The 16776-nt window shown below is 41.8% G+C and overlaps 1 protein-coding gene across 2 annotated transcripts in view; it reads right to left on the bottom strand.

The window, feature by feature from the left end:
• Positions 1–6550: 6550 nt before the first annotated feature.
• Positions 6551–16776, bottom strand: part of kdm5a (lysine demethylase 5A) — a 172831-nt gene continuing 162605 nt past the window's right edge. For both annotated transcript variants that reach the window (XM_072268102.1, XM_072268103.1), the window contains one exon: positions 6551–8014. In XM_072268102.1, coding sequence (XP_072124203.1) covers positions 7814–8014 — 201 coding nt within the window. In that variant the 3' untranslated portion in view covers positions 6551–7813. The remainder of the gene's footprint in view (positions 8015–16776) is intronic.

The raw sequence follows: 16776 nt of genomic DNA, 5'->3' as shown, positions 1-16776 counted from the left end.
CACTGATGACATCAAGCTCAGGAAATGCACAGTGCTGAAGCTATACAGTTCAGGGAAAGCAATGATTATCAAGTTCAAAGAATGTTCTGATGAATTCCAACTTCAAAGGCTGTTCTGCGTTCAGCTCAACAATTCAGACTAATCACAGTACCATGATGGTCAAAAATGCATTGAGTACATGGCACTGACACCATACACTTTAAAAGGTGCATAATTCTTACATTATCTAATTCAGATACCTGGTACACAGGGTGCCAGGTTCTGAGAATACCTTGGGCTGAAACAATTCAGTTCAGAGAATACACATGCACGAAGGCAGCAAAAGCTGAATCACAGATCACACACTGCTCTCTGTCAAAAGAGAACATCAAGGTTCCATGATTTAGATAGCATGCTGTGGCCGGCAAACAAGACTACAGAGACTTTTCAATTTAGAGATCACATGGTGCTAACTTTGCCTTGGCTTGTTAGGGATTTAAGGTTCATAAAGTCAGCAGTCACAGCGCAGACCAGAGTCAATAAGAGGGCCCAAACTGCATTGGAGGTTTTATTCTCCAAAACACCAGTGGGGGGGGGGGCAGGGGGAAGAACCTCAACTTTCATATCAACTCAAAGGCTAAGTAACAAAAATCTCCATCAAACCCCAGTTAAAAGTCTTGTGAAATCTTTGTTTAGGTCAACTACTAAAGAGTGAATTTAGAAGGTTTTCCTCAGGGGGTAACAAATTTTTTAGAATTCTATACCCAAGACAGCTATATATTCCAATTCATTAAATATCTCCAAGGCTGGGAATGGTATTTGAACCATAAGGTTATGGGAATCAGGGTGGAAAATGCTAAGGCTGAGATGATATCATTAAAATCTTACTGAAAAGTGGAGCACACCCAAGAGCCAGATGGTCCACTCTTACTTCTGTATTATGTGTTCACATAGTTAAGTGTTTCATGAAAAGCTCATGGAAGATCAAGTTAGAAACAAAGAAAACCTACAGCACAATACAGGCCCTTTGATCCACAGTGCTGTGCCAAACATGTACTTACTTTAGAAATTACCTACGGTTACCCATAGCCCTCCATTTTTCTAAGCTCCATGTACCTATCCAAGAGTCTCTTAAAAGACCCTATTGTATCCGCCTCCACCACTGCCGCCGGCAGTCCATTCCACGCACTCACCACTCTCTGCGTAAAAAACTTACCCGACATCTCCTCTGTACCTATTTCCAAACACCTTAAAACTGTGCCCTCTCATACTAGCCACTTCAGCCCTGGGAAAAACCTTCTGGCTATCCACACAATCAATGCCTCTCATCATTTTATACACCTCTGTCAGGTCACCTCTCGTCCTCCGTCGCTCCAAGGAGAAAAGGCCAAGTTCACTCAACCTATTCTCATAAGGCATGTTCCCCAAACCTGGTAACATCCTTGTAAATCTCCTCTGCACCCTTTCTATGGTTTCCACATCCTTCCTGTAGTGAAGTGGTGTCTGACCAGGGTCCTATATAGGTGTAACATTACCTCTCTGCTCTTAAACTCAATCCCACGGTTGATGAAGGTCATTACACTGTATGCCTTCTCAACCACACAGTCAACCTGCGCAGCTGCTTTGAGTGTCCTATGGACTCAGACCCCAAGATCCCTCTGATCCTCCACACTGCCAAGAGTCTTCCCATTAATACTATATTCTGCCATTATATTTGACGTACCAAAATGAACCACCTCACATTTATCTGGATTGAACTCCACCTGCCATTTCTCAGCCTAGCTTTGCATCCTATCGATGTCCCGCTGTAACCTCCGACAGCCCTCCACACCATCCACAACACCCCCAAATTTTCTGTCATCAGCAAATTTACCAACCCATCACTCCACTTCCTCATCCAGATCATTTATAAAAATGACTGTTGGCTGTTAATTCGTTTTTTTAAAAAGTTGCCTGTTAATTTGTTTAACCATTGTTTCACCACATATCAGGTACAAGGGTGTACTTTGGTAGACAGAAGTTAACCCTGATCTGCCAATCTAACACTCCCTCAATGATACGACTTGGATGAGGTTGAAACCTGAATGTATGCTTTACTCAGCTGTGGTATCTCTGGTCCAAAATAAAGTTGTTACAAACATTCGAAATAAATACTTCATCACAGATCCAATAAATTTGGAGATTCAACCCACCCAGGAAGGAAAATCAGTCAAATCCAAACTGACACTGGTTTATGACATTAAATGTGATCTCACATGTGCATTCTGTTTAGAGATACTGTTGGGGAGAATATATGCAACTCATTTATCTGAAACAGACTTTAAGTAGTTCAGAAGTGAAAGATTAAAGAATATCCCTTGTGTATTTGGACATGTTTAAACAGATTACATGCAAAAGTTCAGAATACTATTTTAGACAATAGATGCAGGAGTAGGCCATTCGGCCCTTCAAGCTAGCACCGCCATTCACTGTGATCATGGCTGATCATCCATGATCAGTATCCAGTTCCTGCCTTATATCCCCATAACCTTTGATTCCGCTATCTTTAAGAGCTCTATCCATCTCTTTCTTGAAAGCATCCAGAGACTTGGCCTCCACTGCCTTCTGGGGCAGAGCATTCCATATATCCACCACTCTCTGGGTGAAAAAGTTTTTCCTCAACTCCGTTCTAAATGGCCTATCCCTTATTCTTAAACTGTGGCCTCTGGTTCTGGACTCACCCATCAGCGGGAACATGCTTCCTGCCTCCAGCGTGTCCAATCCCTTAATGATCTTATATGTTTCAATAAGATCCCCTCTCAGCCTTCTAAATTCCAGAGTATACAAGCCCAGTTGCTCCAATCTTTCAACATATGATAGTCCCGCCATCCCGGAAATTAACCTTGTGAACTTACGCTGCACTCCCTCAATAGCAAGAATGTCCTTCCTCAAATTTGGAGACCAAAACTGCATACAGTATTCCAGGTGTGCTCTCACCAGGGCCCTGTACAACTGCAAAAGGACCTCTTTGCTCTTATACTCAATTCCCCTTGTTATGAAGGCCAGCATGGCATTAGCTTTCTTCACTGCCTGCTGTACAAGAACACCTAGATCTCGTTGTACTTCCCCTTTTCCTAACTTGACTCCATTTAGATAATAATCTGCCTTCATACCACAAAAGTGGATAACCTCACATTTATCCACATTAAACTGCATCTGCCCACTCACCCAGCCTGTCCAAGTCACCCTGCATTCTCATGACATCCTCCTCACATTTCACACTGCCACCCAGCTTTGTTTCATCTGCAAATTTGCTAATGTTACTTTTAATTCCCTCATCTAAATCATTTATATTGTAAGCAGCTGCGGTCCCAGCAACTGAACCCTGCGGTACCTCACTAGTCACCGCCTGCCGTTCCGAAAGGGAGCCGTTAATCGCTACTCTTTGTTTTCTGTCAGCCAGCTAATTTTCAATCCATGTCAGTACTCTGCCCCCAATACCATGTGCCCTAATTTTGCCCACTAATCTCCTATGTGGGACTTTATCAAAGGCTTTCTGGAAGTCCAGGTACACTACATCCCACTGGCTCTCCCTTGTCCATTTTCATAGTTACATCCTCAAAAAATTCCAGAAGATTAGTCAAGCACGATTTCCCCTTCGTAAATCCATGCTGACTCGGACCGATCCTGTTACTGCTATCCAGATGTGTCGTAATTTCATCTTTTATAATTGACTCCAGCATCTTTCCCACCACCGACGTCAGGTTAACCGGTCTATAATTGTCTGTTTTCTCTCTTCCTCCCTTCTTGGAGAGGGACAACATTAGCCACCCTCCAATCCACAGGAACTGATCCTGAATATATAGAACATTGGAAAATGATTACCAATGCCTCCACGATTTCTAAAGCCACCTCCTTAAGTATCCTGGGATGCAGACCATTAGGTCCCGGGGACTTATCAGCCTTCAGACCCAACACCATTTCCTGCCTAATATAAATTTCCTTCAGTTCGTCCATTACCTTAGGTCCTTTGGCCACTATTACATCTGGGAGATTGTTTGTTTCTTCCCTAGTGAAGACAGATCCAAAGTACCTGTTCAACTCGTCTGCCATTTCCTTGTTCCCCATAATAAATTCACCCGTTTCTGTCTTCAAGGGCCCAATTTTGGTCTTAACTATTTTTTTTTTTCCTTTTCACATACCTAAAAAGGCTTTTACTATCCTCCTTTATATTCTTGGCTAGTTTACCTTCGTACCTCATTTTTTCCTCCATGTTTTTAGTTACCTTCTGTTGCTCTTTAAAAGTTTCCCAATCCTCCGGCTTCCCACTCGTCTTTGCTGTGTTATACTTCTTCTCTTTTATTTTTATACTGTCCATTACTTCCCTTGTCAGCCACGGCCTCCCCTTAAGATCTTCCTTCCTCTTTGGAATGAACTGATCTTGCACCTTCTGCATTATTCCCAGAAACACTTGCCATTGCTGTTCCACTGTCATCCCTGCGAGAGAGGCAAGGGAGATGAGGCTGAGTACAGGGCTACGGTAGGAAACTTTGTCACATGGCGTGAGTAGAATTATCTGCAGCTTAATGTGAAAAAGACTAGGAGCTGGTGGTAGACCTGAGGAGAGCTAAGGTACCGGTGACCCCTGTTTCCATCCAGGAGGTCAGTGTGGACATGGTGGAGGATTACAAATACCTGGGGATACGAATTGACAATAAACTGGACTGGTCAAAGAACACTGAGGCTGTCTACAAGACGGGTCAGAGCCGTGTCTATTTCCTGAGGAGACTGAGGTCCTTTAACATCTGCCGGACGATGCTGAGGATGTTCTATGAGTCTGTGGTGGCCAGTGCTATCATATTTGCTGTTGTGTGCTGGGGCAGCAGGCTGAGGGTAGCAGACACCAACAGAATCAAAAAACTCATTAGTAAGGCCAGTGATGTTGTGGGGATGGAACTGGACTCCCTCACGGTGGTGTCTGAAAAGAGGATGCTGTCTAAGTTGCATGCCATCTTGGACAATGTCTCGCATCCACTAAATAATGTACTGGTTGGGCACAGGAGTACATTCAGCCAGAGACTCATTCCACCGAGATGCAACACAGAGCGTCACAGGAAGTCATTCCTGCCTGTGGCCATCATACTTTACAACTCCTCCCTTGGAGTGTCAGACACCCTGAGCCAATAGGCTGGTCCTGAACTTATTTCATAGCATAATTTACTATTTAACTATTTATGGTTTTATTACTATTATTTATGGTGCAACTGTAACGAAAACCAATTTCCCCTGGGATAAATAAAGTATGACTATGACTATGTATTGTTCCATTGAACTTTGGCCAGCTCATCCCTCATAGCACCATAGTTCCCTTTGTTCAACTGTAATACTGACACTTCTGAGTTTCCCTTCTCCCTCTCAAATTGTAGATTAAAAATTATCATATTATGGTCACTACCTCCTAATGGCTCCTTTACCTCGAGGTCCCTGATCAAATCCGGTTCATTGCACAACACTAAATCTAGAATTGCGTTTTCTCTGGTAGGTTCCAGCACAAGCTGTTCTAAGAATCCATCTCGGAGGGACTCCACAAACTCCATTTCTTGGGGTCCAGTACCAACCTGATTCCTCCAGTCTACCTGCATGTTGAAATCCCCCATAACACATTACCTTTGCGACATGCCAATTTTAACTCTTGATTCAACCGACACCCTACATCCAGACTACTGTTTGGGGGCCTGTAGATAACTCCCATTAGGGTCTTTCTACCCTTAGAATTTCTCAGTTCTATCCATACTGACTCTACGTCTCCTGATTCTATGTCCCCCCCTCGCAAGGAACTGAATATCATTCGTCACCAACAGAACCATCCCACCCCCACTGCCCATCAGTCTGTCCTTTCGATAGGACGTATATCCTTGAATATTCATTTCCCAGGCCCTGTCCACTTGAAGCCATGTCTCTGTTATTCCCACAACATCATACTTACCAATTTCCAACTGTGCCTCAAGCTCATCCACTTTATTTCTTATACTCCGTGCATCCATATACAATACTTTTAATTCATTACTCCCCTCACCTCCCATATCAATTCCTATTTCACTTGGCCATACTGTACAATCCCTTCTTGAGCTTTCTGCTCTGTTGATTCTGCTGTCTTTCTTAACTTTTCTTATTCTCACTTTCCCTTTATCTCCCTTATATTTCCAGTTCGTCCCCCCCCACAACTATTTAGTTTAAACACACCCGTGTTGCAGAGGCAAACCTGCCTGTCAGAATGTTGGTGCCCCGCTTATTAAGGTGCAACCCGTCCCTTTTGTACAATTCATCCTTACCGCGAAACATACCCCAGTGGTCCAAGAATGTAAATCCTTGCTTCCTGCACCAGTTCCTCAGCCACACATTCAGATCCATTATCTCCCTGTTCTTGCCCACTCCAGCACGAGGAACTGGAAGCAAACCAGAGATAACCACCCTGCTTTTCAGCCTTCTTCTGAGTTCTCTGAAGTCACGCTGTAGAATTTTGACAGAAACTGAACTGAATTGAATGAGCAGCAACTTAACCATAAGAGTTTCAAGTTATTTTTTGATTTTTACTTCAACAGAAGATAATGTTGTTCTGCTTCCCATGCTTCATGATAAGCAAATAAATGGAGTTGGATATGTTAAATGGGAATGAAGGAGATAAGATGTCAACCAGTATTGTCACAAGCACTCAGTCTAGCATTAAACTGGAACTTGTTAGGTGTACAAAAGCATAAGTCTCCCTTTAATTTGAATAAATGGAGACAAAAAACACATGGAAGAAAATTCTACATTCAAAAGGTTAAACCTCTCAGCAACAATATGGAGGCATCTGGTCAACGTGTTCAAGTATGATGTACATTCTGTTCTTCCCATTTTCAGAAAACAACTTCATAACTAAACATGGAACCGCACCAGTTTTATAGTTGCTGTATTAGTTTTAAATTGCAACAAGTGATTAATCCTCAGACTTGGATAGAGGTTATATCCTGCTACACATTACATCAGCAGAAAAACTGATATTCTCCACCCTGCCAAATAAATTCATATGGAAAAATTGATAAATAAAAACAGGGCAACATTGACACAAAGTTTTACAGCTTAGTATTTTACAGCAAAACAAGCATAAATACTTAAAATCACTGAAATTAGGAAGAATGTGTTTGTCCTCTTTAGTTTAGCTGGGTCAGAAGGCATAATTGGTGCATGTATGCCATTAACTGTGATCTCACCTGTGAACTACTTCGAGGTATTGTTGGTCCCTTGTTCAACAAGGGCTCTCTGTACGTATAATATCTACTTGGTTACCCAATACAAAGCCCAAGATGTACAGAAGAGACATTTACAGTCATTAAGAGCTGCCAACACTAAACTGCGAGACGTCCTACACTTTTAAATAAAGGGCCTGCTTTAAAGCTCAAAGTATGAAAAATTCAAAGTCCAAATATAATTAAAAATAGTTAACAAAGGAGGACTTGAAACTAATTAAATTCTTGTCTTCTTGCTTGAGCTGGAGATGAACTTGTGCATGCCTGATGGGGATGTATTATAGAAGTCTCTGTGGCTCCCCCCACTATTTCAACTCCCCTCTTCTTGCAACTACTCCTCCCCTCATTTCACTCCCTCAGATCCCCCAAATCCAAACAGGCATTTTCCAAGCACTATGTAGTGTACAAGATGTTTCTGACTGCAGTTTTACCACCCCAATCTTAACCACATGTTCTGTTTCCCTCATTAAAAAGGCAGGCTGCGAGGGATTTCTGTTCATGTCAGTTCTGACTGGAGTCTTGTTTCAATCTGAAAGCTTGGAAGTCCTTCCTGTAAAAGGCATGGACTAGCTGCTGTCCTTTGAATCTTCCAAGAACGACGTGCCTGTATACGTTCCAGCCAGCTCAGCTGTTCTGATGCCAGGAGGCACTTGCCTGGCACATGTGGTACAGATGTAATCCTCGTTCTCTGCCATCTCGGATGAGACACCCACACAGACCTGATGGAACCATTCGTCACAGCCTCCATCGCACTGCACCCAGTCAACCTGCAGCACACAAAGACCCAAGAAATGTTACTGTGAAAGCTCGAAGTTTCTGTCACACAATCCGCAAGTGGTGCTGCCAATTAACTTCAACAGGAGCAAAGCCATTAAGGGGTAATTAATTCAGGCAGATGGTTCAAAAATTCTGGACAGGATTGAGACTGATAAAAGCAACTTGCCCACAACAGATAAAACCTATTGCAACAAAAGAGACATTTACAATGCCTAGTACAAATCAGTTTAAAAATAATACAACAGATCTACTACCAAGTGAAAACATTTAATTTACTTGTCACTTTATTAACTGACTGCATTTTAAAAGTGGATGAGAGCTGATTTATGATGTACTTTTAGTGCAGAGGGGGAATAGCAGCAGCCCACTACCTAAATTGGTCTCAAATAAATCAAGTGAATTAATTCAACAAACATGACATTCATTTTATTAAACAATGAGATAAAAATTCATTTATTTGTTTTGGGTTTTAGATACTATTACAAGTCTCAATTATGTCTTTAAAAGCTCGGGAAAAGTTGTGGAATGTGCTAATGTCCTCAGGCTACCTTGTGTAGTATACAGAATAGCAGGCATTCCTGAAAGACCCAGCACTCTCGCATTGCCTTAAAGGCAGAAGCACAGGAAAGCACCTGGACTCAGTGGATGGAGTGGCACTTACTTCACAGCAGCACCTATCATTCGAGAGGACATGAAGCACCCAAAGCTGGGATATTTCTGATCAAGGCAGCCACAGAAACAAGGGTTACCTACCTTGTATTTCAAAAATAAGGGGCAGCTTTCTGAGCAAACCATTTCCCACTTAGTTGTTGAGAAAAAAAATACTAGCTGTACTTTTCTGTATGTGACAGAGAGAAATTCTTGGTGCTGCTCATTTTGGTACAAAGCAGTGAAGAAATTTTGCGAGGTAAGGGACAGACTATTTTCCGTTTGAATATGGGACATTCCTTGGACATTGAATCGTAGGCCAATGTGATGAAGATTCTCCAGGACTAAACTGGGTGTACTTGGTCAGAGCCGTCTCTATTTCCTGAGGAGATTAAGGTCCTTTAACGTCTGCCGGACGATGCTGAGTCTGTGGTGGCCAGTGCGATCATGTTTGCTGTTGTGTGCTGGGGCAGCAGGCTGAGGGTAGCAGACACCAACAGAATCAAAAAACTCATTAGTAAGGCCAGTGATGTTGTGGGGATGGAACTGGACTCTCTCACGGTGGTGTCTGAAAAGAGGATGCTGTCCAAGTTGCATGCCATCTTGGACATTGTTGCCCATCCACTACATAATGCACTGGATGGGCACAGGAGTACATTCAGCCAGAGACTCATTCCACCAAGATGCAACACAGAGCATCATAGGAGGTCATTCCTGCCTGTGGCCATCAAACTTTACAACTCCTCCCTTGGAGGGTCAGACATCCTGAGCCAATAGGCTGGTCCTGGACTTATTTCCTGGCATAATTTACATATTACTATTTAACTGTTTATGGTTTTATTACTATTTAATTATTTATGGTGCAACTGTAACAAAAACCAATTTCCCCCGGGGATCAATAAAGTATGACTATGACAATAAGATTTCAGCCATGTCGCTACAAGGATATAAATTGTTGTCTTTGGATGCCTGCTCTTTGCGGAAGCTACAATGCAGTCAGGTGTCATTTTGGGTCAGCAGCCTGTTGAGTTTTTGCAGCATTTTCTGTTCATATTCACAATTTTCTTTGATTTTATTTGTTGGTATTTACTGCCCATTCTTATGCAGAGATGGTGGTGAACTGCCTTCCTGTTGGGAAGAGAGTTTCGGGATTTTGACTCTGTGACAATGAAGTACCACTGCTACATTTCCAAGCCTAAATGGTGTATGAGTAGGAGGGATGTCTGGTGGAGAAGTAATGAAGTAGAAAATAGAATAAATATACCAAAGACAAAAAAAAGGCCACTAAGTACAAGTCAAACAAAATTGGCAGAAGTAGATCAGGGCTAGTTTCTTGGAATGCATACGGATATTTGGTATTCATAATAAAATAGGGTTAATTAGTAACCTTGCAGCAAGAAATTCTGTGGGAAAAATTTGACCATGTGCTTGTGCAAAGCTAGAACATCAAGCAGACTGAAAAGTGTTAAGTGTGCAGACTGGCTGAGGTATACTAGGAAACTAAAAAGGCATGATACCAGGGAATCATTTAAAGGGATAAAAATTCTCAATAAATAAATTACCCAGTGACAAGTAAAAACTCACTGAAAAGGAGTTAACAGAACTGATGAATCAACAGAAGCAGGCTTCAAAGTTTGCCTGAAACAGTGAAGTTGAGGACTAGGAGGAAGCAAATAGAATGCAAGTAAACCAACAAGTACAAGATCAGATGTGAGCCATTCCATGCAGATAGGAGAGATTAATAAGGATATCTTCCGAGTCAGAAATAAGATAAATCATAGTGGGGAATACAGAAATGGCAGAGACACTGAACAAATATTCAGTGCTTTTCTTCACAATAGGAGACAAATAACAAATTATGGAGGATTAAAGATTGGCAAGGAATACGTACTGGGAAGAATTAGATGGAACTAAAATCTGATATTCCCAGTACTCTATGGTCTAAATCCTACAGATTTAGAATAAAAGATGAAAGGAATAAGAGAAGTATTCCAGCTTTTAGAACTGGTGGGCAGCAAATTCATCCTACTATTCAAACATAATGAAGCATGCAACTAAAGGCCTGCATTATTAAATGGAAAAATGTCAGAAACTACAATAAGGTCTTGGTAGTAGGACAGTTGGGGGGGGGGGGGGGGGAGACACAATATGGCCTTATTACAGAGAAGAGAAACATTGCTGCAATAAAGTATCAAAGCTATCAAGGACTACCAAATCTTGTCAGACACTTCCTTATAGGTCATCTGTTGACTCCCAGCATAAGGGGCTAGAGGTCCCCATCTAAGGACTGTCCTGAAGTCCAAATTAATTGGCACCTGAGAAGCTTTGGTTTATCAACCAAGAACTAGGGATGGATTGAAGAAAATAATCAGTAAATCTAGGAGCTAGTTAACCTCAAACACAGAACATTCCTGAATTGGAAGCTCCATCACATCTCTAAGAAAAACTTTATTAGGCACCAAAAGCTGAGATCCAGCAAAAAAGTCACTATTTAAAGAATAGACTTTGGTGCAAGTAGCACAAGAGACTCAGCAATGCTGGCAGTAAGTGATATCAGCCCTCCCTGCTGTCAAGATCATGTACTGTTCATACAGCCAGGTCCCTACCCTACTGAGGGGCAAGAATAGAAGTAAACTTAAGGCCAGAGGCAATAAACTCCCTTGGAAGGAACAGTTCATTGAAGTTCTCAGCTGTAACTGTCCTTAATGTGCACATGGTTCCATGAAATGCCATCAATCTGGTCCAGCCTCACCACCACTCCTGACTGACCAATCAAAAAGGACACATGCCAACAAAAAAACAAGCCCTCGAGAGTCTATGCTATCCCTTCTGAAGTTCAATGTCAAGGAGCTATGCTTAAAAAGAAAAATCACCAACATCTGGAAGAGGAGGACATGCTAGGAGACCTAAAATATTACAGATACATCATATCTTCAAAGTGGCCTTTTAACCCCACTGAAGTCTAACTGGGAAAAACTGAAGAGCAAATTATAACAGGGAAAACTGAAGATGTTGACAATCTAAAATAAATCAGAAAAGCAGGAGCCATTCAGTAGGACAAGCAGCATCCATAGAAAAAAGTGGAGTTAATGATTAAAGCCAAAGATCATTTATCAGAATTGGAAGAGAAAACAAGTTAGCATCAAATTCCAGGGATGTTGGGTATAGTGGTTAGAACAAAGGGAATATCTCCGACAGGGTGGAACAGGGCTGTTCTGGAGATAAACTGCCATCTAGGTCAATAGGGACAGGTAGGGAGGGAGAACCTGGTTGTTTTGGGGATAAAAGCTATGATGGCACAGAATGAGAATACAAAAGAAATGCAAGGGCTGTGAAATACAAGGCTATGGGATATGCTCAGCAGGTCAGGTTATGCTAATAGAGATAAACTGATCTGATAAATATGACCTGACCAGCTATGAACAGACAGAGAAGGCAAGCTGCCAGAAGCTGCAGAGCTTGATATTGAATCCAGAATGCTACATGTCCAGACTTATTAGAAGGTTCTGTTCCTCAAGTTTACTTTGGGCACAAACACGAGAGAGTGGGAATGGATGAAGAATTAAAATGCCAGGCAACAGAGAAGCCCAGGGATGTCTCTGCAAATTGAACACAACGGCTCTGCAAGGGAGTTATATCTAATCTGTATTCAGTCTCATCAAAGAGACCACATTGTGAGCACAGAATGCAGTACACTAGATTGGGTTGTAATTCCTGAGATTATGCAGTTACCCTCATGGCAATTGAGAACAGTCAATATTCTCTTGAAATGTATAAAACTTTGTAAGGACATGGCTTTGGATGCTGAGTGGCTGTTTCCAACAGAAAGAGTTCAGAGATGGAAGTTGGTCTCAAAACCACTGATCATTTAAAACTAGACTGAGGAGAAACTTCTTCACTTGACTTTGAGTTTCCAATCATTAGATTTTATATACTACTGTATTTGAGATATTGGGAAAGAGTAACAAGGTTGAGCTGACTTAGTTATAAGCATTAAGAGCAGTTCATGTTGAATGGACCATGGCATATTCATACCAATATCTCTTACTTTATTATACATAATAACCACAGGTGTTCCAAAGGTCCGGGTTACGTGTGCAAACATTCATTACCAAAAGACCCACATTCTCCTCATGAGAAGTGATAATGAAGCAATTTCAACAACTTGCACCATGCATTGCTTCCAGTGTCAGAGGGTTTGAAACTTTAAGGAGAGAGTAGCAACGAATAGCAACTCATTGGCTCTTCAAGAGGGAAGAGGGAAAAGGCTGAAACTGGGAACGGTGCTGAGGCAGTGGTAGGAAAAGGATGGCAAGTGAGGGAATGGGAGAGGGAGCAGCGTTAACATGAGTGAATGAGGCAATGGGAGAAAATAATCTTTGGGCAGTACACATACCCATTTCTCAGGATGCAATTTTGCTGGGAAGGCCACATTCCTAACTATCACAGACAAAATGTTCAGAGCTGCCTCTTTGAACCACTATGGTCTTTCTGGTGAAGCTACTCCTACAGAATTTTAGAGGAGCTTCAGGACCTATACCCTTCCAGAATCAATTCTGCAAGCCCAGGTAATTGCTCCCTTTTTTTTTAAAAAAATTCAGAAATGGGTAGGTCATCCATTTGGTTCAGTTCTTCTCTCTTCATTAGCACAGCCCAAACTGCTGGGCATGTCCTGCAGCCCTGCACTTTGCAACACCTGCAACCCTTTGCTTGTATACTCACTCTAGGAGCCACAATAATTTTGTCTGGACAGAGTGCAGCCTGGATGGAAGCCAAAGAGTGGGGGTGGGGTGGGGAAAGATCTTTCTGTTGAGGTTACCGAACTTGAGTCACAGTTATACAACAAAGAAATAGATACAACTCATCTATGCAGATCTGAGAGGTGACATTGGAGTTGCCTAGGCCAGTGGCTTCTGAGCTCTTCGAAGTGTGTCTCTCTCTCTCTCCCCCTCTCTCTGTGACAGTCAAGAGAGGGTGAGAGGAAGAGAGAGAGAATTTATATTTAAAATTACAAAAGCATGTCTTTAAGCTGGCCCAGATGGAAGGGAACATGCTGTGCCTCAAAGACCAACAAATCAGCTGATGATCAGAAATGAGGCTGCTCTCATCTGGCATATTTTAATTAGGAAAGCCACATGCCTTGAAATGCCTTCAGTCATTGAACAGAATTTGTCTTGATTTTTATACACCAAGGAGGTACAATTCAGAAAGGACAACCTGGAAGCTAATAATAATTGTTATTGAGTCAAACAGCACAGAAACAGGCCCTTTGGCCTAGCCCATCTATGCAGACCATTAAGTACCCATAATGTCAATATGTATGCACCAACAGGCTCATTTTGCCATAGTCTCCCTCAGTGCTTTACTGCACATTGAGAATCCACACTCCAGTCTGGATCCCATCACTGCTTCTAGCAGCATCTGTTGTCATGGGTTGTTAGCTTGTGCCCTTAGCTGACGTGATAATGATATATACTTACTTTATTTTTCTTATGACATTTTAAAATGAGGTTCCTTAGTATTATTACCAAACCACATAGATCTCAAATTTTTCACTAGTCCTCATTGGCCAAGTATGATGGATTTTGGAAGACTTCGGACATCCTGCAGCCACAGTGAGATGGTCGTAGAAGGCCTGAATTTTAGTGAGATGGAACAGGTACCAATCAAGTTGGCTGCTTTGCCTTGAATGGTGTAAAGCATCTTTAGCATTGTTGGAGCTTCATGGATACATCGCATTCCTGATTTGTGTTTCTAAATAATGAAAAAATCTTTGGGTGTCAAGAGGGGAGTCACCACAGGATCAACTGGCAGTTGATGGACTCAGTTGAGCTGAAGGGCCTGCTTCTAAACCGCATCTCCCTGACTGTATGACTGAATCTTATTTCACATCATCTCAGAATGGGTACAGCATGGCAGGGGGCCATTTGAACTGTTGATTCTGACCCTGTCTATGTTAAACAATCCAATTGGTCTACAATCCCACCCTCTCCTTTAACTAGTTCCTCAGCTATCTAGCCAGTTTCCTTTTGGAAAAAATAAACTCTCCCAGATCTGTATTTGTGCCTCCTTCAGTTGTGTCTTCACTAAAATGTAACACTTTACAGTCTCAGCGTTAAATTTCATCAGCTACCTACACTCAGTGGTCACTCTAATAGTACAAATATCAGCCAATCATGTGGCAGCAACTCATTGCATAAAAGCATGAAGACATGGTCAAGAGGTTCAGTTGCTGTTCAGACCAAACATCAGAATGGGAAAGAAATGTGATCTAAGTGACTGACTGTGGAATGATTGTTGGTGTCAGACAGGGTGGTTTGAGTACCTCAAAAACTGCTGGTCTGGGATTTTCACATACAATCTCAAGAGTTTTCAGAGAATGGTGCAAAAAACAAGAAAAAACATCCAGTAAGTGACAGTTCTGTAGGCAAAAATGACTTGTTAATGAGGTCAGAGGAGAATGGCCAGACTAGTTCAAGCTGACAGGAAGGCGACAGTAACTCAAATAAATACAATTTACAACAGTTGTGTGCAGAACAGCATCTCTGAATGCACAACACACTGAACCTTGAAGTGGATGGGCTACAACAGCAGAAGACAACACCAGATCCCATTGCTGTACCGAATACACTGAGTGTATGTGCAGATTCTACCAGCTGATCTACTTACTGTCAACTATACTATTAGATTTACCTGTTGTTTTGGAAAATTTGCCCTGGACCCCAAGTTCTGGGGTTTGACAAAATTGCATTGAGGAAGGGAAGTAAGAATTATGCCCACAATTCTGCAATTCAGAGCAGTGCAGCTGTTAGTTCTACTGTCTCGCAGCTGCAGAGATTCAGGTTGGTCCTGACTTCAGCTGACTTGTCGTTGGTTAGGGTTCCTCTAGGTTGATCTGATTTCCACTCGTGTTCTAAAGACTCGTGGGTTGATAAATTAAATGGCTGCTGTTAATTGTATAGTTAGTGGAAATCAAAGCAAAAACGTTGCTGGAGGTGTGACAGGAAAAAGTAGGATGAATTTTTCATTTTAGCACAAAGGTGTGGACGACACAGCCTATTTTCCTGGGTATAATCAAGTTAAATATAATTTGCCTTTAAATAAAAAAGAATGAAACAATCCCCAATTGCCCACATGACTGCTAATTCAGCACATTTGAGGACTTTCCCTATCAGCAAGTTAAACAATCCAGTCAGTAATTATGTGTTTATCTATGCATTCTTTTTTGAATGAAGTGGTAATATTGCAGTTTTCCCATCTTCAACATCATCCCTGAATCTACAAATATTGTGGAGTTCACTGAATGTATGAACATTGTCACTGTAACACTGAAATAATGATTGTTTGTCTCCCATCTCACTGTGGAAGGAGTGATATCTGTCGAGAGACAGACAGACAGAGACACACAGAGAGGTTGAAATGTTGGAGTGAACAGTTAAGTTTTTGATGTACTGGAGACCATCGTCTCTCTTTGGGGACTTTGCTGTTGCTTGCATGGTCGGTGGTAGAAATGCCAATGCACAAGTGAAGGAAGTGGGAGGGGGAGAGTTGATGCTGCTTGTGTGTGGGAGGTGATAGGGGGCTTTGAGGTTCTTACTTTTTTTTTCTGTCATTCATTCTTTGGGTTTTTTCCTTCTGTTTTGAGGATGTCTGTGGAGAGTGAGAATTTCATGTTGTACACTGTATACATTCTCTGATATTAAATGGAACCATTGAACACAGCCATGGCCTCTGCTGTTACTACCCTTACAACCACATCACCCGGACCAGATGATTTATTCAGTTTAAGTGCAACTATCTTTCAGTATAATTTCTAGTGATATTTTGCAAATAGAAATTGTTAACTACATCTTCCTCCGCTGAGACCCCAGCTGCATTCTCTCCCTTGGTAAATATCCAATACATCAGCCATGCTCTGTCCTCACTGGATTTTCTCCTTGGTCTCTCATGGACCACACCTCTCTTATAAACCCTTCCTGCTTTCATGCGTACAAAATAGTTCTGGATTTCTTATATTTGCCACCTTTATTTCCTTTATCTTTCCTCTCCCTGTAATCAGCTAGTTTTCACTTGCATTTGCAACCTTCCACAAACATATACTTCA

The sequence above is a fragment of the Mobula birostris genome, chromosome 9 (genome assembly GCF_030028105.1).
Source record: "Mobula birostris isolate sMobBir1 chromosome 9, sMobBir1.hap1, whole genome shotgun sequence".
In the NCBI taxonomy this organism is placed as follows: Eukaryota; Metazoa; Chordata; class Chondrichthyes; order Myliobatiformes; family Myliobatidae; genus Mobula; species Mobula birostris.
The sequence above is the reverse complement of the archived record's forward strand: the minus strand, read 5'-3'. Positions and strand labels throughout refer to the sequence as shown.